Source organism: Pyrus communis, chromosome 3 (genome assembly GCF_963583255.1).
Source record: "Pyrus communis chromosome 3, drPyrComm1.1, whole genome shotgun sequence".
Taxonomy (NCBI): Eukaryota; Viridiplantae; Streptophyta; class Magnoliopsida; order Rosales; family Rosaceae; genus Pyrus; species Pyrus communis.
This window is the reverse complement of record NC_084805.1, coordinates 27,353,901-27,377,493: the sequence shown is the minus strand read 5'-3', so window position 1 is coordinate 27,377,493 and position 23,593 is coordinate 27,353,901. Positions and strand designations below refer to the sequence as shown.

Sequence of the window (23,593 nt, the reverse complement as noted above, 5' to 3'; positions counted from 1 at the left end):
AAATAAAAACCTTAAAAGTATTTTGATCGAATAAAATTATATTCTAAAATTAATACATGAAAATTAAGAACGGACTTCAAACCCTTATTTCACACAACAAGTTCACGTTTTAAGTTCAATTATTAACACTGATGAATTATATAATGATGGCCGAGAAGAGGTTAAAATGCTCTGTAAATCTTTCTGGCCTCTAGAAACTAAATTACCATGACAAAATCATCAGTTGATCTCCATTTGAAAAAAAAAAAAAAACAAATACACTTGAAATTCACTATTTTTTTAACTAAAAATATATTAGCCATTTCCAAATCCATTACGTATGATTCGAAAAGCATCTTCGAAGTAGCAAATGGGTTTGCTACCCCAAATAGGAAAACACATCTTTAACGAAAGTAGCAATTCAATTGGCAAATTACAAAGTCAATTGCTTCTTCTTCAACCGAACAATACTTAAGTATCCACCGGTGAGTTACCAACTTTACGGGTAAATTATTTTCTCGAGGCTGTATAAGCTATAGCCTATGTTATTACATTTTCGATTGCAATATATGCATAAGAGCTCTCTCTCTCTCTCTCTCTCTCTCTCTGCCAAAACCGCTATATCTCGACAGAGATGTTATTAGCAAGCTTATTAACCACCGATTCACATTGGTAAAATGTTGCTTCTACGGTGGGAGTGAGGGTGAGCTAGCCGTCGGAAGGGAATCTGCACGGTTCAACTCCCCAAGTCTTCTCCGCGTAGTCTCGGATTGTTCTATCGCTGCTGAATCTCCCAGACCCGGCTGTGCTAAGGATGCTCATCTGAGTCCACTTCTGTGGATCCGCAAATGCTTTATCAGCAGCGGCCTGTAGTCATACAGATTCAAATACCATGCACCAGATTAAGTTATTAAACACCAAAATGTGCGTATACACGTTGGTTTGGGACTGCCGATAAAACACAAACACATTACCTGTGCCTCTAAATAGCTTTCGAAATCAGATCCAAGCAAATAGAAGTCGTTGCCCTCCACCTTGTCACATAGAGATTCGAAATAGTCTTTAAAGCCGAAATGACCATCTCGGACCATCCTACACATAATAAATACCACAGCAAAATTAGAATCTTGACACAAATCGCTAACTGGCTAAGTTGAGAGTGCTTAAGTGACTGAAATTGCCTACCTGAGAACGCGTGCACATTGCAGTGGCATTTTATGAGCAGATCCTTCCTCTCGCAATTTGGGAACTTCATCAATCTTTGCACCAAACAAAAACTGGGAAAGAAAATTTGTAGGAGAATTATCTCTGCTATACTAATAACAAATATAAACTGATCTAAAATCTAGAAATAGTCAACACATAGATGCCGTCTTACTGCAGTTGCAGCAAAAGAAAATTTCAGTTGGTTAACAATACTTGACATCCCAATTAGTTGAATCCAACTACATCAAGCTGGCTGGGTATCTGTAGAGAATGTCGAAAATTACCAGGTTGTCTGCCCCTATTTCTTCAACAATTTCAACTGTAGAGCCATCTTCTGTAGCTAAGAGTAAACATCCATTCATAAGAAACTTCATGCTTCCAGTTCCAGACGCTTCATGTCCTGCGGTGCTGCAAAGGAATTGTTGCATATTATTCGATGCATATGCATACTAGAGACTACAGAATTTCCAGACAGTAGAGCTTTGGATAATGACCATGCAAGAGGGAATATGCATATGTACCTCCTTACCATCAACATCACTATCAGGCATGCAAGCAAAATAGCAAGATCTTAATTGAAAACCATGGTGAGGTAGATAATAGTCTAACAATCTTGTCATTAGGCTATACTGTACTGTTAAATGGAAGTCGCTTGAACAGTAATGTCGAGATATCAATACGAAAAGCGCAATAAAATTTAAGTTTGGCAAGAAATCTGCCTAGTATTTTGAAAGGTTATGTTTTTGGGGTTTCGTCAAATCAAGTTAATCAACATGCTGCAAAGTTTACAGACCTTAGGTGCTGTGAAAGGTCAGCCCCGGGTATTACCAATTCAGCAACAGATACATTATAATCAGGAATGAAAACCTGGAATAACAGAGAAATTGCATCAGAATAACAGATAACAATATCCATATGTAGAGTGCAAGACCAGAGACTATCTTATGTTAGTTCCCTCAATACTTGTACAAAACAAGAAGGATAGGAAGAACACACAGAGGGATACAGAATTCTCTCTCTTACCAGTTTTAACAGATCACCAACATCATCATCATTATTTATTTTTTCTGCTACAGCATGACAAAGTTTGATAATCTTCTTTGCAATTTCATAACCAGGAGCAGCTTTTCCTCCAATAATACAAACACGGGGCACAACCTTATTCCGTTGACTTTTCTCCATGTTCTGCAGCAAAGTGCTAAACTTATTAGTTTACTGTGAAAATAGGCATGCACAATTGCTGGAGGGAGGGTAAGGATAGTTCCCTTTAGAAGGTATAAGGTGCTGCTTGGTTAATAAGTTCTAAGAATATAGCATGGAATATAACGTCCTTTGCCCTAGAAAACCATCTTCACCTTGATACAATCATATCGATGGATAATGCCAAGTATATTCAGCAACTGTCGTTTGTACTCGTGTATTCGCTTTGTCTGCACATCAAACATTGCATCTAAACTAACCTGCAGTTGGAATTGATAAAATGCACATGTAAGATCGGCATAGCTTCTAAACAAAAGAGAGAAAAAAATGAATCGGATAGAAGTTCTAAGAACTTGTCATCAAACCAACCTTCACACCACTCATTGCTTCAATGTACTCAGCAAGCCTCATTTTGTTAACCTTCTTAACCTGCAACATGATAATATATAGAATTAAAATAAAAAAGAAGACAAAGCCATAATAGGTTTTCGGTTCTTAAGCAGCTGCACAAATATCAAGCCAAGAGTACCATCATCCATTCTTGTTGAAGGTCGGCATCTGCTGCATACTCACGCAAGCCAGTTAGAAGGTCAACATCACGAATCCAAGCTTCTGTTCCAAGCCATTTTGAGATAAGAGCACACAGGCTAGGGTTACTCACTACAATCCAGCGACGCTGTGAAATCAATGTCAGTACATTATCACATGCATGCATACATAAACTATATGTTACACTCAATGTCTAACCATGAACCCGTGACGCATCAGTGCATCATTAGAGCAACCTTTGAATATGTTATGAGCCATGAGAAATGTTTTTCAATATAATCACATCAGTAGTCTTGCATAGAATTTGTAGATGTTATGAACTTCATACCTGGGTAACACCATTAGTCTTGCACTGAAATTTCTCAGGCCACAACTCATAAAAGTCCTGTGAAACAAAAGAGGAGTCAGATGACCTAATTTAAGGTATATAAGAAGTTTGAACATCTTCAACTGAATCATAAGTCAAGGGGAAGATGAACTGATGCAAGGAACACATATTACCTTGAATAACTTTGTTTTTAATAATTCTGAATGTACATTGGAAACACCATTCACAGTATGGGAGCATACAATTGCCAGATTTGCCATTCGGATACTCTGTCAACTCAAATGGTAATTAATGGTTAAATTGCCAAACATTTTTCGCATCGGACCAAAGGATGCTTAAAATCACTGAAAATTAATAAACACCTAAGAATGTAGTTTTAAAAGTGAAAGAAAGAAACCAAGGGTACATTATGTCATCATTTAAAAGAGGATGATGCACAGGATTACACAATATGACTAAGAATAAGCACAATGGTTTAATTGATAGACTATAGTGTACAAAAGACTACAGATAATACCAGACATCAATCACGGTTGTAAGACCAGAATCATATACCTACCAGAAGAGCACATTCAAATATACAATGAATTACAAGATAACATGATTTTAGGCATACCTTTGTAGAACCTTCCTCAACAATTGACATCCGGGACAGCCGATTGTAATCTAAACCAATCCTCTTCTTCAACTCTTCCACAAACTTAAAGTTTATGTCATATATAATCTGGAGCAACAAAAAGCTTATCGCAATTATTTAAGTGAGAAGATAATAGTTCCATAAGATACTGGCTATTGAGTAGATAATTCAAAGGGAAATTACAATTAGGTTCTAAGGAAAAAGCATAGCAATCTGATGGAAAGGGAACTCTAAAAGTAAAGATGAACTGTTGTAAAAATGGATTTAATATTTCCAAAGACTAGCATACCACTCATCTTGTTACATAAACATGTGTGTGTGTAAAAGCTGCCAGGTAAGAGTTACTGGAGAACGAGAATAAGAAGAAATTCAGAGTTATTGGAGACTCGTTAGAATCGCACTTGTAAATGACGTGGGAGAAGACTGCCCAGTAAATCAACAGGGATTTTCTCCAACCCTTCAGCAATTACTGCATGTATTGTGAACGAAAAGATTTTGCAAGCAATGTCCCATGCTTTATTCCAACCCAAATTCTCTTCATCAACAAGCACTCTCATAACCTCAGCTATTGCAAGAGATGGGTGAGTATCATTCAGCTGCAGAGCAACCTAATTAAGACAAGGAAAAATGAGCCAATAAAAATGACAAACAGAAAAGCAAACCTGAATAACTGTATCAGTAAGAATTCCCAATATGCCAAAGGAAAAGTAAAGTTATCCTTTTATTAATTGTGGCTAAAACAATAATGTCAAATGATGAGTAAAAACACTGGCATCATGAAATAAGCCACCATATTGGGTTATATATTCTCTATTCCTTACAAATCAAAAGATGATAAAACACATGGTAATGAGATTTAAACCTTTTCTGGAAATTCATCAAAGTTACTGTGACCATCTTTAAACCTCCGAATAATGTCTTGTATGGATGCAGAGACAAAGAAATATTGTTGTTTCAACCGCAGTTCCTTCCCCTGTAAGATAGGGCAAAGTGAAAAGGCAATATCACTACATGCCAAACAACAATAAACTAAAAATGACATGAGTCATTCACTTGGAAAATTGCATGGGTAGCTGAGTAGATGACTTTTATTCCAAACATCGAAGACACTAAACATTCAAAAACATGCAGATAAAACAAAAGAACAATAATATAAAACCATGTTTCTGTTCATCTTCTTCTTCAAATAAGTAAACATGTTTTCACAATCCCTTACGTTTGAGTAAACCTGCCTAGAGAATTCTTATACAGAATGCTAGATGACAATATGTTGATAAACTGTCCTGGAATGTACAAAAGCCTTAACAATAAGCAGAATAGAAAATCTTCAACTCATTGAAGGTAGCGAGTTTCTGGATGAACACACCGTCTTTCAAATGCTATACTATATATTTTAAAAATACATTTTAAATAAGCAATAAATACCAAATGACCACATTAAGAAGAAACCAGCAAACCTGAAAAGAACGGTCATCAGGGTACAAAACACTACTTATATTTTCTGCTTTCTGTCTACTAACAACAGCATTGATGTAATCTCCAGTATTATAAGCTTCCTGCATACACGGAGTATTACATAGAAAAGTTAATCACACCTAAAATTTCTAGGAGGCAAGAGATGGATTCTATTGAACTGTGAAAAATAATTAGAGACAAAGATATTGAAAATGCATGTCCGGAAATGCATAATGTTTAACGTTAGTACAAACTTACCATATCATGTTGATCACTTGGCTTTCCAGCCCATAAACGGAGAGTAATGGTATTCCTTGTTCCATAACCAGGTATAGGATTATCATAAGCCACAGCTTCTACCTAGCAGTGTGGAGACAAACCACTAAGCTGAAATAACCAATTATATTCATCATGTTTACAAGATGCAAACCATCTTGCATATATAAAACAAACAATATTGAAAGATTTGTAGAAGAATGCAGCCTTAACTATGTAATGGAGTTTATTGTCTTACCACTTCTCCAGGGGACCAAATATTATGTTTTTCTCCATTCAGATTTTCCTCCTCGACGACCCCGTAGAACTTATCCATGTACATAATAACAAGAGCAATTAGTAAAGCTTTGGAGGTTTTAGGTTAAGTTTTAGGAGATATGATGGATATCAAGACAATACCTTTACTGGATACGTTACATGAACCCGCTCTGTCTCCCAAGGATTTCCAAAGTTTAACCAGAAATCAGGTTGTTCATGTTGGAAGCCATCTAGTATGACCTGGCGGAATAATCCATATTCGTAACGTAGTCCATAACTGCAAATCAAATATGCAACATCATAAATCACATTCCACGTAATAAACTGTTGACAAATAACTAGTTCCATAATAAAATTGGCGTGGAATTTTTGTACTAATTAACAAGTTCAGTTGTCAAAACCGTTAACTTATAGGACAAGTGAGGCACATAAAAGCAATTCCTATTGGATCAATAGTTTGTTGGTTTCTCCAGAGAGTGTTTCTATTCTAATAAAAAACTGCAATGAATCATGTCTGCTGCATTTCTTTATCGAATGGGATGGGAATTACAGTACATACAACAGAGGTAACCCTCCCTGAGTCCCTTCCCTAGACTTCCAAGTCTTGGAGAAGGAAAGAGACCAAAGAGCTAAAAGGGCCTCATCATCCTATTATTAAATGACAAAACTTCAATGGAGGTATTACCGTATAAGATTAGTATATGCTAATAGAGAGTCGACATACCCCCATGCAGGATAGTCCAGAGTTGCCATAGAATCCATTTGACAAGCTGAAAGACGGGCTAAGCCACCATTACCAAGGGCAGCATCTCCTTCCTTGAAATATCAGGAGAAAAAATAAAACTTATCCAAAAGAAGACTAAAGTATAAATTCCATAAAAAGGGGGTTGTCCATAAAACTCTAGAGGAAAGTTGTTCCACCCATTAATATAAGAAACAAAGTAGGGTAGTCAAAAAGCAATGTCGCGGATTCACCAGAATAATTTTTCAAATAAGAGATTTACGAAGAAAAGAAAAGCATACAAAACAGGAAAAAAGATGAAGAAAAAAGGTGGGCATGCTGACCTGCTCTGCCAAAACTTCAAACTCAAAGCCAAGCTGGCTTAAAGCGTCTGCATATTGGTCCCGAATGCCAAGGTTGATGACACTATTCGACAAGGAACGACCTGAAAGCTCAATAACAATAATATTTCAGTAGAGCAAGCCAGAAGCTACATCAAACAGATGCATACAGCACTTGAATTGGGAACTCATGAAAAACTACAAGTCACATCACTGCAAGATTAATCTATCCGATGATCATCAGCAAAAGTGCATAGATTGGATAAAGCAACTCCAATTGAAGTACACGAATAATACCCATAAGAAACTCAAGCGAGAGGAAGTATACGCGCTTAGGGTCTTTCCTCTTGAAGTAAAGTTGAGTATCATGCGAACGCTCGATCAGCCGGTCTCTCACACTATGCGCTAGAGCCTTCAAAATACCCATAAATTAAATAAATACACATTTGATTAATTTTAACAAAACTCAGAAAACCCAAATCAAAACAAAATCATAAACAATGAAAAGTGAAGAACTTTTCCCGCCAAAATTGAGAACACACAACTTTTGCACTCTTATGCCAAATTTGGAAGCTGGTAGATCAAAATAAACGGAAAATTAAGCCAAAAAACTACAAATTTTCAAGTGACATTACCTGATAAGCCTCAAAGTCATCGAAGCTGAAGCGGGACCTGGCCACCGTGTACTCAACGTGACGAAGAATGTCCTTCTGAAGGCTAATTGAGTCATTTTTCAAGAACCCATCCATTAGCGCGAACATCCTCTCGGCCTTGGCGCCGTCCGAGCCAAATGTCAGGCCTAGACCCGACCCTGGACGGCGGACTACGACGCCCCTCGTGGTGGGACTGGTGGGACCAACCGAGACCGAACCGCCGTCCTCAATGGCCTCCGCCAGGGCATTCTTGATCCGCTCGAGGCTCTCCGGGTCGCTGATCTTCGCGCCGCGGGAATCGGTGACGAAGAACCGCTTTACGAAGTATTCACCCTCGAATTCGACGGTGGCCTTGTCGACGTGGAGGCCGAGGACTTTGAAGACGCGGGTGATGACCTGGAGGAGGCCGATGCGGTTCCGGGCCCGGATCACGAAGACGGTGGCGGACGGGTCGGATTCGGTCTCTGGGATTTCGAGCGTGACTGACGACGTGGCGGAGGGCGGTTGGGCGGCGGAGGCGCGTATCGATTTTGCGACACGAGTGCGGGTGTAGGGAACCGAAGATCGCCGTGGTCTCGAGGAGGTTCGAGAATGTTGGGGAAACGGAGGGAGCGGAGAGGTGGAAGATGAGAATGCGAGCTTCGGTTGGTCATTGATGGGGAGAAATCGTGACGATATCGTCGACATTGTAGAACTCGGGTGTTTGCAGAGATCGCATTCGAGTGTAGAGAGAGAGAGGTTGGGGGTGTCCAGAGGTAGACGACGAAGGAGGGAGCTTTGAGTGCAATCACAGGGAATCTGTGAGTGAACGACCGTGATGGTAGCAAAAAGGGGTTTTTGGACTTTTCGATTTTGGGTGTTTTTTTTTGGGGGTGTGGGGGGGTGGGGGTGGGATAGCAAGTGGCCGACCTCATGTGTTTATGGTGAGGTTTCGTTATTTCTTGCCTGTTGTTATCAAATAAATAGGCGATTCACTATGAATATATCACTTGATACATAAATTATTGATTTGTTCTATACATTTAAATGACTAAATAATTTGTCATTGAAATGGTTTTTTTTATAGGAGTGACATTCAAATATGTAAATAAATTGAAATGTTCTGATTATGAAAGTTGTACGGTGAAAAATATGTTATTCGCAAGAAAGAAATGAGCTCATCCCCAAGAAAAAAATGAAAGTTTTACCCAAAAAACAATATTTAGTAATAGAATCAAAATGAAACAAAATTGCAGTGAGACTGAGCTCAATTAAGAAGTGATTTTAAATTACTAAAAGTGCTTTTAGAATAAACAATTTTTTTTTTAGGAACAAGCCTAACTGTCAAGTATTAAACTCTTTGCCCAGACAACTTACAAAAAGTTAGATTGTAAATATTGTTTTTGGAGTTGAAGGAGATGATTGCATAATAATTAATTAAATGGATCTTTGACATTGGGTCCAATGAGCAATGGGATTGATGAATCGTGTGGATGCGTAGATGAAAAGGCAATCTTCATTGGTTTTGGCAAAGGGCAAAACAATTCCCTTTATATAATACTAAAATTCAATTATTTTAATATTTCACACTCATAATACAAATTAAGCAAAAAAAGAATTACACATTATTACAACACAACAAGCTTTTCATACTCTTCACCGAAGATGATCTCTTGCGTCCCAAGGTACTGGCGAACTTCCCCATCATTATCCAAGAATAACTTGAACAATTTTTGAAAAATTTACTCAGCATTGCCATGCCCAGCTGCGTCTCAGACACTGGTGTGGCACTCTAGTGCCTCAGATTCCAAAACACAATATGAGGCACAACATTCCCTTTTTCCTCATACCTCCTTTGTGCTTTGCCTTTTACTGTCGGCCAACTTCAAATTGAAACCTTGGGTTTCATTTTCACTTGTTTGTAAGTGAAATGTTTTAAATTCGATTCTCGTCAAAGGAGAATTTACACCACATTGTTACTCGCAAATTGTGAGGCTAAATCCACCATCTTTTTATACTATAGATAATATCATTTGTTCAAAAAAAAATTGAAACTTTGGGTTTCCAGTTGGGCCTTTTATATGGGTACCAAATTTCCAACAGGATCCTCTCCATATCCTTTTGGTGAGGATCTAAGGATCTATAAATCGTGTTCGTTCATTGTATATCGTGCGATCAGTTTTTGTCAAGTACTATTTGTGTTTAATTTTAAATAAAAATATTAAAAATAATTTTTGACCATATAATATACGATAAACGGACACGATTTAAGAATCTTCATGATCCTCACAAAGAGGATCCGGATTCACCAAATTTGACCCAACAGAATTTGCGGTACCACGTCATTATTTACAAACAAAACTGGACAGTGTGAACTTTATCTCGAAAGTTCCACACCACTCTGGTTCCTTCCACAAGTAGGTCTCTATTCCCTTCCACATCCCGTGTTCGTCAAATAATCTCAAGGCATCTTCCGATATAAATTTTCACAGCCTTCAAGCGCTCGAGCCATTGGCAAAGCTTTTTGCAGGACGATAATAATAATTGCAAGGCAAACACAAGGAGAAAAAAAAGAAGAAGAAGAAGAGATGGGTGTGGATTACTACAAGCTTCTGCAGGTGGACAAGAACGCCAGCGACGACGATTTGAAGAAAGCTTACAGAAAGCTCGCCATGAAGTGGCACCCTGATAAGAACCCCACCAACAAGAAGGAAGCCGAGTCCAAGTTCAAACAGATCTCTGAGGCCTACGAGGTTCGTTTTCCTTACAGTTTTCTTCCTTCACTCTGTTTTTTCTTCTCTTTTTTTTTTTTCTTTTTTTGAAGAATTTCTATTGATTTCGGTTGAAATTAGTGTGTTTTTAATCTGATAAGAGAAGGTTTTTCATCTGGGTTTTGGATTTCGAAGCTAAATTGCCCCTTTTTTCATCTAAAAATTCCTCAAACGGCATAAAAATTCAATCTTCTCACGTTTTGTAGATTTATACAGGAACACTTTTTTAAAACAAAAAATTCAATCTTTGCACGTTTTTGGAGACTATAATTAAAACCCAGAACCTGGAATCTGATTTTCTGTGTTTTTATTTTGTAGGTTCTGAGTGATCCCCAGAAAAGAGCAATTTATGATCAATACGGAGAAGAAGGACTGAAAGGCCAAGTGCCGCCGCCGGATGCGGGTGGGCCTGGCGGTGGAGCTACCTTCTTCCAAACCGGGGACGGTCCAAATGTGTTTAGATTCAACCCCAGAAACGCCGACGACATTTTTGCTGATTTCTTTGGGTTCTCGAGCCCCATGGGTGGAATGGGAGGCGGAATGGGCGGTGGAGGCATGAGGGGTGGAAGGTCTTTTGGTGGAATGTTTGGGGAGGACGTGTTTAGTTCATTCGGAGAAGGCCGGCCCATGAGTCATGCGCCACGAAAAGCTCCACCTATAGAGAAGAGGCTGCCTTGTAGCCTTGAGGAGCTGTACAAGGGGACTACCAAGAAGATGAAGATTTCGAGGGAAATCGCAGATGCAAGCGGGTAAGTTCCTAATTCTTACTCAATTTATACAAGGAGAACGATTTCCGCCCATCTTTTTCTCCTTTCGCACAATTAGTCATGTTCGTTGATTATCCTTTGATTTGCTCACTTTCCTGTAGAAAAAGTAGGTGCTTGTGATTAATTATTCACCAATTTCAACAATGTCAGCATTGACTTGCTTTCTAATGTTAGTTTCATGTAGCCGATGTGAGTTAGGTTAGACGGCAGGGTTCCCGCCTTCTTGCAATCGAGTTTGACTTTCTCTTTCCGTAGATTAGAATAGTTTAGAATGTCTGTTGGGGAAAAAAAACGCGAGTTTTGCGTGTTGTGTATTTTGGGTTCTCATCTTTTGAATGTACTAGTAAAGCAATGTGTTCGAATTATGTTACGCAGGAAGACCATGCAAGTGGAGGAAATACTAACCATAGAAATCAAGCCTGGCTGGAAAAAGGGAACCAAAATCACCTTCCCGGAGAAAGGGAACGAGCAAGGAAACATAACTCCTGCGGATCTTGTGTTCATAATCGATGAGAAACCACACAGCACATTCACAAGGGATGGGAACGATCTTATTGTCACGCAGAGGATTACTCTAGCAGAAGCTCTAACAGGCTACACTGTCCGCCTGACCACCCTAGATGGAAGGAGCCTCACCATCCCCATCAACAATGTGATTAGCCCAGACTATGAGGAGGTAGTCCCTAGGGAGGGAATGCCCGTACCGAAAGACCCCTCCAAGAAGGGTAACCTCAGAATTAAATTCAACATCAAGTTTCCGACAAGATTGACTGCCGAACAGAAGGCTGGAATTAAGAAATGCTTGCCGGCTTGATCAGAATTCGAGCCGATGTGCTATGCGAATCTAAGGGCGCTTGTGTATATTTTTTGGATGGCTGGGATCTTTGTATTAATAGTTTGTCTTTGTAAGGTTAAACATTTGTTTTGTCCAATAGTACACTGAGCGATTCTAGCTCTTATGAAAGCAGAGAATAAAGCTTTGAGTCTCATCTGAATTTCATCTTTTAATTTCTATCTTTAGATCTGACGTTTGAAAATTAATTCGACGACTAAATTGAGAGAGATTCTTGAGATGTAAAGTGAGTGTGTGCAAGCACAAGTGATGTTTGAAGGAATGGTTTTTGACTTTTGAAAGAATGTCCTTGGCATTTCACAAACTAAAAATACAAGAACATGTGTTGCTTGCGCTATAAGTAACTTGCTCACCTTTTGATTAGGTAAATAAATGGTTTTGTTACACGCTTAATGACTTAACGCGTTACACCACAAAACTATTGCAGTTCCCCCTAAACCAGTATCCTCTATCCATACACTTCCACTTAGCAATTTAATCCATCAAATGGAAATGTTAATCTAATAATTATAATAGCAAAAATCAAGATTTGGGGAGGCCGATATTGATTTCCGTCACCAGGATGAGACGAGCAGCTAGTAAAGCTGCATTATCTAAAACTGTATGCAGCCAGGGTACCTCGGTTGCGCAGAGGCAGTTCATATTTCGATCTTCATTCACTATAGTCATCTGAACTTTCCGACTCTGTGCCATCATCGTTTCTCATCGCGTTTGGCATTTCATCTGAGGCATCACTCATATCGACATCTACATCCCCTTCTGAATCTTCATCTCTCACTTCTTCCATGACGTTATTGTCATCTTCAGAAGTATCCAAATCGTTGTCACTAGCTTCTACTAAACCCCTGTTCCATCCGCTGGAAGTCCCATCAAACCCAATTTCCCAGTTACCTTGTTCATATCCCACTGCTTGTTCCTCGTCTTCAGATTCCAATGCGCCTCTTTGTTCATATCCCTCTCCTAACTCTCCTTGTTCATATCCCTCTCCTAACTCTCCTTGTTCATATCCCTCTTCCAACTCTCCTTGTTCATATCCCTCTCCTTGCTCATCACCTTTCATATCGATCTTTTCATCATCCCATTCCTCAGCCAAGTTTCTTGGCGATTCTCCTCCACTCTCAGGGCTGCTGCGTATGTCACTCATACGGCCCAGAGGTGTCTCCTCAACAGCCCTGTTCTTCATTCTCCTCTTTCTAACAGTTCGGCGACCCCGTCCACTCCCTTGTCCCTGCGTTCGTTTTCCCACAGTTCTCAACCCTTGATTCAAATTCTCATTACCCCTAATGTTCCGACGACTTACCACTGATTTGGGATTATTCACCTTTTTCTGCCACCTTTTACCGCGTCCTTGCTCTCGACCTCCTCTACCACGTCTAAAGCTGTTTCGTCCACTTTTCAGGTGAGTACTGTTGTCTTCCCTCGTGTACTCATTGAGGCCTGCTTCTGTTAGTTCAGTCTCACTCCTCGATGTAAGAAGTCTCATAGGTTGATTCTGTAGACGAAAAAAGCACATGTAAGTTGAACGACACGGTAGAAGATGTATATACACCACCAACATCAATTCAACATCTATGGAATTTCATAAAAGCTGTCTTTTAAAGATTTGCATGCTTTTCTATCACCAAGTTTCCAGCAGATTCTCTTTCAATTTATTTATTTTTGCTGGGAATACCAAGAATGAGAGCAAAGAGAAAAAGGGAAAACTCACAAGATATTCTCCCATTTCCTTGTCCGCAGTGGGCTCAGGTTTCGCTTGCTTTACATATGTAATTGCTGAATCTATCTCATGAAGCCTCAGAGCCACAGCTGCAGTGGTAAGTGGTATCCAAGGAAGTACAGGAACGGATCCACTGTCAAGATAATCGCGAATAACCCCCGACTGTTTGCAGGAGCCCAGTAATTCCTCTGTCAGTGCAAAGTGTGATGACAGAAAGTCTCTCTTCACAGCAGTCTCAAACAGAGTCAATGTCTGCGAGGAATTTTGTCCAAAAATGAGCAATTTATCATATAAAAAGTATGGGAACAGACATACGGGGAGCCATGGTCGTACAGGCCCAAAAACTCACTGGTGAGTTGTGAATAGAATAGCATGGAGAAAAATGGAAGTGAAAACGATGGATAAATATTTCCACACGATACTTTTCATTTTGTTTGTAAAAAACAAAAAAAAGGAAATCAGAAAAACAAAATTTCTTGGGGATATAGGGTTGAGCATAAGATAAAACAAGTAAAGGGATAGAAACCTGTAGAAGTTCTTCCATTGATGATGACGCATTCAGTTTCTCTCCCCACATCTTTCGACGGTCTTCAGTCCAAACCGATTGAAGAGCCTCTGGTGGGGTAGATACCTGTGAAACAAAAAGTGAGTGATATGTAGACTGAATAAAAAATCAAGCGTGGATACATTAGATGCCAGCAGAACCCGAGGTGTAAAGCATTAGTAGCTCACCTCAACAAGAGCTATTAATGCCTTGAGCAATCTCCTGGCCAAGGGAACAGAAGTACAAGGAACATGGAAATCCCAAGGTTCCAACGTCCTTTTTGTTTTACATTGAATTACATGTTCATTAAAGTCAAAATTTCTGTTGAAAGCATCAAAAGTCTGATGGCAAGTATCGCAGTGGGAATCCTCAAAGTAATAACAACTGAGGCAGACATCACAAACATCAAACAGCGGTCTGCATCTCTGCTTCCCATATTTCGTGGCACCTAAGGTAGATGAATTAAAGCATTCTTTCCACATCCACTTCTGAAAATCTTGATACCTTCTCAAGGCAGCCCTTTTCTCAGTTTCACTTCTGTCGAGCTCAATTCTGAAAGAAGAGAAGCTCTGCGTTGTATCAGAATTCAAAGCACAGACTGTACTTTCAGGGCTGTCAAAACGAGAAGGGAAATCAGGACTAGAATCCATTTCGCCGGCTTCGTTTTTAACATGGTTTTTACTCGGGCCTGCATTGTTAGGACAATGTGCATTTTTCCGACCATTCTCCTTGAAGGATGCCTCAATCTTTTGCAACATTAAGCGTAAATGAGATTCCCTAATCCCGCGTGTGTCCAGAGCCGTAACAAGAGCATCAAAGGCCTATACAGACAATGAATTCAAAATATTATGATCATAAAGCTCTTTAAAAAAATGAAACAACATGTCAAATCTAGCAAGCATAAAATTTAAGCACGCCAACAAGCAGACAAAAACCTATTACAAATGTGACTTGAGAACCTAAGACATACTGCCAACTGAAACAGCATGTCAAATCTATCAAGCATAAAAGGATAATAAGTTTCCAACTTTGCTGAGAAGGAAATGATGCCCAACACAACTTTGATTCACATCAAATGGATGAAGGGCTCAATAATGGTTTATCCTAAAGATATAATGTAATCTGCATAACCAACAACATTCATTTGTGCAAAAAGAAACACAAAAACACAGAGACACATGCCATTGAAACAGAATATAAAAACTGTTAAGCGTTACCCCTTCAGTGTCAATAAGCCTCCAGCTTCCATTGTTCAATTCAATAAAAATTCTGCCTGAACCAGGATCATTTCTTGATGCAGATGCAACAAATTGCCAGTATCGATTATGCCTACGATCTTGACCAAGAGGCAGGGACCTGTATGCATACATCTCTTCTGCTCTATGTGCAATATATGATTTTAACTGTGAGCGTGACCTTTTTGATGCATATGCAAGTTGCTGAGACAAAAAGTTATCAGAACCCATGGAGAAATCTTGGGCTGCTGAGGTCCTTTCAACAGGCACACCATTTAGCTGATTCTGAACACCTTGTGACCCATGGATAGACTTTTGATTTTCTGCAGTGACTGGAGATGCTTCAATGTTTCTGTTATCAACATCCCGTAAGGGACTTTGGCCGTCCTCTACTCCGGTAGCTTGTACGTCAGCTTTGCCTCCCATAAAAGATTGAAAATCTAACCTACCAACATTCTCTTCTTTTAGGCGACTTTTATCCAGCTGTGCCTCTGCCAACATTTGCTTCTTAAGAGCATTTGCAGCTTCTAATCGATCCTGTTGAATTTTGGTGTCAAATTTATGTTTTACACAGAAAATACAGCAATACATTGATTTCAAAAACTTGAAAGGAAATATTTACCTCAAGAACAACACGAATAGTGTTTCCTTCATTTGCAACACCAATCAAGGCAACAAGACCTCTAAGACGCTCTTCCACGCTGAGATCAGAATATTCCCCTTCTGTAAGTCCTTGAACCCATGACTCACCTGACTTGCTTTCATCAATCTCCATATTTTCTTGGTCAAGATTACTATTACTAATATCTACACCCGAAACACACTGTTTTGAGGAAGCACTAGGACAGAATGCATCTTTGGAACCAGTGACGGGGGAACATGAAACATCCTTATCAAACTCATTTTTCACAGCAAGTCCAACATCGCCGCATAAACTGTCCTTTCCATTTTCTGAGAAACTAATTACTTCACTGTAATCATCAGGGGATTTCTTTGCAACTGATGGAGTAGCTAAGTCATCAACATCAGGATCTTCATCAACTTCACATTCAAAGTCTTCGTCTCTTTCAACCTCATCATTTTCAGCATCATCTCTTTCAACATCATCGACATCTTCCGCAGCTAAAATTCCATTTTCAAATATCTGAATTTTCTTCCTGGCCGCTGAAAGTACAGCCTCAGCATCAATAGGATCCTTTCTGTAAGCAGCTCGTACACGATATGTTGAAGGAGCTATTCTTTCAAAGAGCTTAGTATCTCTTGTCAAAGCAACAGAAATTGAAGCTTCGGGAGTCTTGCTTGTTGTCAGGTCCCGAAGGCCAGATTTCTTACAAAAAAAGAACAGATAATGGACAAATAAAAAGAAATCAGGAATGAGGAACATAAAACCCACTACCAAAAAGACTACTCTTGTCACAAGACTCACAACAGAATTTTTGCTAACAATAAATTTTAGTCACCTGAATCTTTTCTGCAAGATCTAACACTGTTAGTCCCTTATTTCCCTCAAGTGAAAGCACATGAAAAGCTGCAAACTTTACAGTTCCAGGAGTCAACCGGTGTCTGGATCTTCTTGGAGCCAGTAAGCCTTTCTCTTGCATTACTGCAAATGCATTTACAGCTGCGGAACCATTTCGTAGATTAGAAATGGCATCCTGACAAACTTTACCCTGTAACAACAATTGTACAGTGAGTCTTGCAATTTTTAGCAACAAAAATAAAACAGAAGAAATTCCAAATCTGTAACGTCTGAATGTACTAATTTGATTTTAGAAAATATACACAGGAACAGCCACCAATAAGGTGGCTTAATATGAAGTATGAACATAAAATGTAACTGCAGTATTAGACTAAGTCTTTGAGCACTGCACTAATACTAGTCGTCAAGCTTAGTCTGAATGATATTCATATGGGTTCCTTTGTAGTTCCCATTAAGCTAAGTCTGAATTTCGTCATATCATCGAGTTCAACTCACAAATCAAACCTAAGCAAAGCCAAACATCTAAGTTTTGATGCTCTTACTTTGAACTATGTATATAAATTTCACTTTCTTTTTTCACTACTCTTAACTGATACAGGAGATAACTTATAAAGAATTGAGAAGGGAACCTCATCCTTATCAGGTGTGTATGACCATGCAATACTCCTTTTCTTCAGCTGTGGCCCAAATCCGGCAGAGAGTGCTAGTTGCCGGAATATTTCAGGCCATGTTAGCAGATTTAAGTGCTGCTGCCAGTTTCGTATATCAAAGCCCCATGCATATGCCTGAAACGAATAGTAAAATCCAAAATATGAAGAAATATTAGGAAAAAGCAACAAAATGAGCAAACAAAATAACTGCGTGCATGAAGAGAGCGGGAGATTACTCCTTCAACAATCTGTGGATGTCCACCTCCAGGATTAGCAGCACCATTTTGATTTATTCCTAATCCAGTAGGAGTCCTTGCAACATCTTCAATATCTTTGATAATCAACCTCAAGAGAGCAACATGGATCTCACCCAACAACCTTGAATCCTAATATCAAAATTGTATTTAGTCTATGAGCAGCAGAAAACATATGAAGAACAAATAATTAGAAAGCACATTTTGAAATAAAATAACTCATTGGTGGCTCACATAGTCATGAAATGCTTGAATAAACTCATCAAGAGTAAAGGGCCATAACTCGAGAACATCAGCGAAGGTAATCAAAAATCTCCAAACCTGTTAACATCACAACATTCAAACATCAGAATCGGAGGCATTAATTCAAATATCAGCAACAAAGAATCTACTACAAGTAACATGCATACTGGAGAGAACAATTAATTTATAACTAGACACAAAATTAAAAACCGTGAGATCACATACCAATAAGACAGTCACATACACCAAATGATATCAGAACAACATCTTTACAAGTGATAATTAGTCTCCTCTACTAAATAATGAAGTGCCAGAAAGCATCGTTATAGGTCCACGAAACCTATAAAAGCTTATCATCGTTTTTCCACAATAGAACTAGGGAACACACGCAAGACCAGGAAGAAAGACAAGCACAGTGAAACTATCACAATAGTCAGAGGCTGGACCATAGATATTACTGACTATGCCCTGTGCACAAGACATACTGTACCCATAAATCGTACAAGAATAGTTGATATCAGCATATAAGGTACTTTTAAAAGCTCGTTTAATAGGAAAAAGGAAGAACGCACCATGAGAAGGTTACCAATATTCGCCTCTGAATTGATCCACGGCTGAATTGCAAATGGTCTTTTTAATTGCACAGACGTAGGTGGGAATGCAACCAAAGAATCTGAACCACGAAAAATCACGTCATTGAATAAATTTATAGAGTTACTATAGACTGCATATTTTATTTGCTCAATTTAGTACATTAAAAGTCCTGGATCGGTCAGTATCAAGCTTATTAAACTGAATTCAAGAAGATTCAAAAGATTTAACTTCAAAATTCTCTGAATGAGTGCCAGAGAACATACACCAATTGGGAGGATACTGAATAGAATAGTAGATCACATGGATTTATAAAGGGCTAGAAGATATAATTTGGTACTCTAAGCAGCCATGTCAAGGGTTAAGAGAGGTATTCATGTTACCAAACAACGCCTACCTCTGAATGCATCAAGGTTTTGCAGGGTGTCAAGATCAATAGAAATAATGGAGGACAAACCATTGCTTGCAGCTGCCAACTCCATTAGTTCTAGTTGCTCATCCTCAATAAGCTCCATAGATTCTTTAGCAAGCCTGCGTGCAGTTGCCTTCTCAAGTGCAGCTTTGCGTCTCACTACCTCTCTCTCTTTGCGAAGCTCTTCCTTCTGCCTCCTTTTCTCAGCCTACACGATAAACCCAGGGGGGTTAAGAATTTATCACGTTATGATGAAAAATCAAAGATGCATCACATATGCATTACATTAGTAAGTCCTCGAACTTACTCTTATATACTCTTTCTGTAAAAACTTTTCCCTTCGTTCAATTTCACGTTTTTGCTCACGCTTTAATCTCTCTTCCTCGCGCTGCCTTTCACGCATCAACCTCTCTTCTTCTTTTCGTCTTTCACGGTCTTGCCTTTCCATTTCCTTCCTCATTCGTTCCTCGTTCTATAAGCAGAAAATTCAAAATATCAGCATACAAACTGCTATGCTTCAGAAACAATTGTTTAGGACTGAAAGAACCTTTCTCCTCAGAATATCTTGTTTCTCCAGTTCCTTCCGGATCCGCAGCTCATGAGCTTCAACTTCTTTAGCGATTCTCGCTTCTTCACTCTACAAGGCGCAACTAGTTAAGTCCTTGGCTGAGAAAAAAAATACTATTCAAATAAAGTTAACTGCACAAGTATACCTTGCGTTTCCTCTCCATTCGCAGAATAGAGTCATTAATTTGATCTTCAGATAATACATTAGAGTTTTCCGGTGCAACAACAGGGGGATCACTAAACTGAGTATTTACTCTTACATTAGTGAAGGAGTCCCTTTGTGGTAGACTTCCATCATCAACAGGAGATGAGTAAGGCACCGCTTGCCTCTCCTGCTGAGACAGAAGACGAACACGCGACGCATGACCATGGACAACATGAACCCTTGACAACGGCTCATTTCCTACAGCAAATGATGAAGTTCTTGCAGATGGACCATCAATGGCTGAATCGTGAAAATGAGATTGAGAGACTTGTCCATATGCATCAGACCGAATACTGGAGTGATCTTGAGGAAAGGGATATTCATGGAGGGTCCTTGGAGCAACCTGGGATGAAAACTCATTCTAATTCAATGTTTCATCCAAAAAGAATTGAGGACACATGAGTACATAAACACCGAAAATTGCAGGCAACAGAAAAAGATAAGAATACCAACAGTACAAAATCAATTTTAATGCATTAGTTCCCACAACAAGGAGGAAAAGGGAACGAAAGGGAGAAAGAGTACCCAGACAGTTAATAATGAGTTGTTTTGTTACCAGTCATGCAACTAAACACAACTTTAAATCACTCTTATAAAATTAAGCTAAGAAGATTTGGACAAAGATACAAATACTCTTGCTAAGATTTCAAACTCAGACTGCTTGAAGCATGCTCAATCGAATTAGAGTTCTAAAAACTGGCACAGAAACTATAGATACTGCTGCAGTCATCGAACAGTACTCAATTGAGTTGCAAAATAATACCACCAGCCCTATGTTCATCCAACCCCCACAAGATTATCTTGTGGTTTTAAGTTTTGAAGGATGTCACATACTAATAAGAAGGGCAGTACGTGTATACCACTTAATGGCTCGCCAGCATCTTATAGAGCAGATGTTATCATATTGCACATACCATCATACAGTGTATAAAAATAATCAATTGATCAAAGAAAAAGGGACAGACTTTATTTGGTTTTGCATCATGACGCTCATATTTGCCCTCCAAAGCATGGGCAGACCGCTTCAGCTGCTCCGCAACTGCTTCACCAAGTAAATAATCAAAAGGGTTAGCAGGAAACCTAAATGCATACCAAAAAAATCATTCAAATAACAGGACATAATATGCTAGGGTAACAATCTGATTTTATCAAGCACTAAATTGTATGTTTTTTCACAACTTCTCGGATTACAATGCATTTACTTTGGGTAAAAGTCTATACTTTTAGACCACCACAAGATGAGAAAATTTGGAACTCAAAACTTTTTTGCTAAACTACCGTGAAGCATAAAGCCTTCAAAGCAAATGTTAATCTTAAACCAAACTAGGAACGAATGTTAAACAAACTAGTAAACTTAATTATCAGAAAAACTGGTTACGTATTGACCCATTTAAACATGGCAAAACAAAGTCATGAAAATATTTTCTGTTATCTTATAGAAGGGTGTACAGAATACAAATATACTCTGAGAAAAATAGACCAACATAAACCCACTAACAAGAATATGCACAAAATTCCCTGCACAATGCTGCAATCCAGTCCCACATAAGTCAAGTACAAGGCATTGCTCAATTGAGCTGTAAAATCAACAAGGCAACCCAGTAATTATACCTATAGGTGCCCCAAATGCATCTGGCGGCAAAGGATCAAACTCTATCCCAAGAAGCGGGCCATTTTCCCTCAATGGCTCTCCCAATTGAGCTTCCACACAAGCAATGGCTCTGAGCTCCAATTTCGACTGTGGCGACTCATAATACCTCCTTCCCCTCATTGGAATGTCATCAGCCACACCCCTAGCCACCACATTCCGCAACTGTGCATGACCAAAGGGGCTTGAGCCGGAGCCGGAGCCCGACCCATAATCACTACCCGGCTCTGAGCCATGAGCCAAATCATCCATAGGAGGCTCAGGCAAAGCGGGTGCCAATTTCCGCTGCTTCTTGGGTGGACCCCCTTCCTTCTTGTCCTTCAACCTTCTGTGACAGAACCACATCTGCAACTGCCGATCGGAAAGCCCTAATCTTTCCGACAGCTCAGCCCTAACCGCCTCCGACGGGTAGGTATCCACTGACCAAAAACCCAAAAATCAAAACAAAAACTTCAATTTCCACAGAAATCCAAACCAAAAGTTACAAAAGAATTTTGTAAGGAATCGAACTTACAGGCATATGCTTTCTCGAGGGTTTCGAGCTGAAAGGGGGTCTTCATCTGACGCTTGGGCTTGCTCTGCCCCTCACTGGAATTGTTAAATTTACTATTGCTCTCATGATTTTTGTTCTGATTTTCTCCCTCCGATGCCGCCTCCATTGAAATCGAGACCGAGATCTGGGATTTCACCGAAAGCTTCCGCCTTTCAATCCCTCAAACCTTCAAACCTCGAAACCCTGATCCCCAAATTCTCATAAAAAACTGGGTCTTCCAAAGGAATCCGATTTCCTTGCCCCTTCTCTCTCTCTCCCTCTCTCTCTCTCTCTCTCTAAAACTCTCGTTCGTTCTTTCTCTCTCTAAAAACAAAATACCGTACCAGTCAAGGAAGACGAGATCGAGAAGAAAAAAGGCGTAGGATTATCATGATGGAATAATAAGAATACGAAGAATAAACATTTAGGAATAAATAAATGTTGAATTTTTACGGGGATTGAAAAGAAAACACAACAACAAACAATAACATCATTAACAAAAACAATGATTAATATTAATAATATCGAAAAATAGGAAAAGGGAAAATCAGGGGGACGAGGAACATTATAAAAACAGCAACAGCAACAGTAGTATTTCCTCCTCCCTCTGATTCTAATTCCAATTCCACCACCTTCCATAATATTTGATTTTTCACTTTTTTGTTTCTAAATTTTTGTGTTTTTTAAATTCACACGATGCTACTTTCATGTGAAACGATGACTTTTCGGTTTTTAATGTTTGTGTCGTGTGTGTTGGACTCTCAGCTGCTTGTTTTGTTTTAATTTTGTATATATGTTTTATTTCTTGAATTTTCAGATTTTTTTTTTTTTTTTTTTTTTTTTTTGTTGGCAACAATTTTTAAGGTTCTTTCTTTGTTCAGTTTTCATCTTTTTTTTGTTTTGTTTTATGTTTTTTGTTTTGGTTGAATTAAGTTAATATGTTATCGCATCGTATCATCATGTGTGTGCGTGTGTTTATCGAAGGGTTCTTGGTGTTCGTTGGTTTGGATTCTGTGTGTTCGTTGGATGCGATCTTGTCATTGGGTGAGCGAGGATCGAGCATGTGTTTCTGCTTTCCTCAGTTTGTGGGCCCCGTTTCTAGTTTGTACACCATTGGGCTGGGCTTCTGTGAAGTGGATGATTAGAAAATGGGCTTTGTACATCATCGGCCGGCAAGACAAAATGATTCAAATTTGTCTACTTGTTTCAGTATTCTATTGGAGTGATACATTTTTTCTATTTATAAGGTAAATGAGTTAGCAATTTGTCACGTCAGTCATTATAGTACAGTTTTGTTTAACTTTTGATATAAAAAAATAATAAAAAAATAAAAAGACTGAAAGATAAAACTGAATGCATTCATTAGCCTGATAATCGCCACCGTAGATCACTCGACAATGAAATACGCGTTTAGCTTCACCATTGGAGATGCTCTAACATTTTAGGATAGAAATTAGGGGTGGAAAAAATTCCCAAAATTCCCAAACCAAACCAAAAAAATACCGATCCCAAACCAAAAATGTCCCAAACCGATTTTTCCAA

At 39.0% G+C, this 23,593-nt stretch overlaps 3 protein-coding genes across 3 annotated transcripts; 1 reads left to right on the top strand and 2 right to left on the bottom strand.

Annotated features, from left to right (window-relative positions):
• Positions 1–301: 301 nt before the first annotated feature.
• Positions 302–8,376, bottom strand: LOC137728854 (uncharacterized). Its single transcript, XM_068467638.1, has 22 exons — positions 7,586–8,376; positions 7,248–7,362; positions 6,954–7,054; positions 6,613–6,704; positions 6,030–6,165; positions 5,869–5,937; positions 5,613–5,714; positions 5,357–5,455; positions 4,762–4,872; positions 4,301–4,507; positions 3,879–3,986; positions 3,436–3,531; positions 3,263–3,319; positions 2,915–3,061; positions 2,755–2,814; positions 2,541–2,645; positions 2,209–2,370; positions 1,979–2,052; positions 1,470–1,593; positions 1,165–1,256; positions 954–1,071; positions 302–846 (listed from the first exon to the last, which is right to left on the bottom strand). The coding sequence occupies exons 1-22, from the start codon at positions 8,288–8,290 to the stop codon at positions 688–690; spliced, it is 3,039 nt and encodes a 1,012-aa protein (XP_068323739.1). The 5' UTR covers positions 8,291–8,376; the 3' UTR covers positions 302–687.
• A 1,613-nt stretch (positions 8,377–9,989) lies between these two features.
• LOC137730061 (uncharacterized) lies at positions 9,990–12,173 on the top strand. The gene is made up of 3 exons (XM_068469128.1): positions 9,990–10,335; positions 10,672–11,102; positions 11,496–12,173. The coding sequence occupies exons 1-3, from the start codon at positions 10,171–10,173 to the stop codon at positions 11,932–11,934; spliced, it is 1,035 nt and encodes a 344-aa protein (XP_068325229.1). The 5' UTR covers positions 9,990–10,170; the 3' UTR covers positions 11,935–12,173.
• A 134-nt stretch (positions 12,174–12,307) lies between these two features.
• On the bottom strand, positions 12,308–22,812 carry LOC137730060 (homeobox-DDT domain protein RLT1-like). Its single transcript, XM_068469127.1, has 18 exons — positions 22,034–22,812; positions 21,483–21,938; positions 20,837–20,910; positions 19,813–20,214; positions 19,647–19,736; positions 19,407–19,571; positions 19,085–19,307; positions 18,669–18,769; positions 18,088–18,174; positions 17,836–17,985; positions 17,579–17,734; positions 16,930–17,139; positions 16,092–16,796; positions 15,452–16,006; positions 14,423–15,055; positions 14,217–14,321; positions 13,682–13,942; positions 12,308–13,465 (listed from the first exon to the last, which is right to left on the bottom strand). The coding sequence occupies exons 1-18, from the start codon at positions 22,176–22,178 to the stop codon at positions 12,626–12,628; spliced, it is 5,358 nt and encodes a 1,785-aa protein (XP_068325228.1). The 5' UTR covers positions 22,179–22,812; the 3' UTR covers positions 12,308–12,625.
• Positions 22,813–23,593: the final 781 nt, after the last annotated feature.

What these genes read in the sequence shown, in the direction of transcription:
- LOC137728854 (XM_068467638.1), bottom strand. Translation starts at nt 8,290, where the DNA reads ATGTCGACGATATCGTCACGATTTCTCCCCATCAATGACCAACCGAAG. An exon ending in TTGATGAATTTCCAGAAAAG is followed by an intron (nt 4,508 to 4,761) that starts GTTTAAATCTCA and finishes TGTCTTAATTAG; the next exon opens with GTTGCTCTGCAGCTGAATGA. An exon ending in GACCTTTCACAGCACCTAAG is followed by an intron (nt 1,594 to 1,978) that starts GTCTGTAAACTT and finishes ATTCCTTTGCAG; the next exon opens with CACCGCAGGACATGAAGCGT.
- LOC137730061 (XM_068469128.1), top strand. Translation starts at nt 10,171, where the DNA reads ATGGGTGTGGATTACTACAAGCTTCTGCAGGTGGACAAGAACGCCAGC. An exon ending in AGATCTCTGAGGCCTACGAG is followed by an intron (nt 10,336 to 10,671) that starts GTTCGTTTTCCT and finishes TTTATTTTGTAG; the next exon opens with GTTCTGAGTGATCCCCAGAA. An exon ending in GAAATCGCAGATGCAAGCGG is followed by an intron (nt 11,103 to 11,495) that starts GTAAGTTCCTAA and finishes TATGTTACGCAG; the next exon opens with GAAGACCATGCAAGTGGAGG.
- LOC137730060 (XM_068469127.1), bottom strand. Translation starts at nt 22,178, where the DNA reads ATGGAGGCGGCATCGGAGGGAGAAAATCAGAACAAAAATCATGAGAGC. An exon ending in AAGATATTCTGAGGAGAAAG is followed by an intron (nt 19,572 to 19,646) that starts GTTCTTTCAGTC and finishes TTCTGCTTATAG; the next exon opens with AACGAGGAACGAATGAGGAA. An exon ending in ATCTTGCAGAAAAGATTCAG is followed by an intron (nt 16,797 to 16,929) that starts GTGACTAAAATT and finishes TTTTTTTGTAAG; the next exon opens with AAATCTGGCCTTCGGGACCT.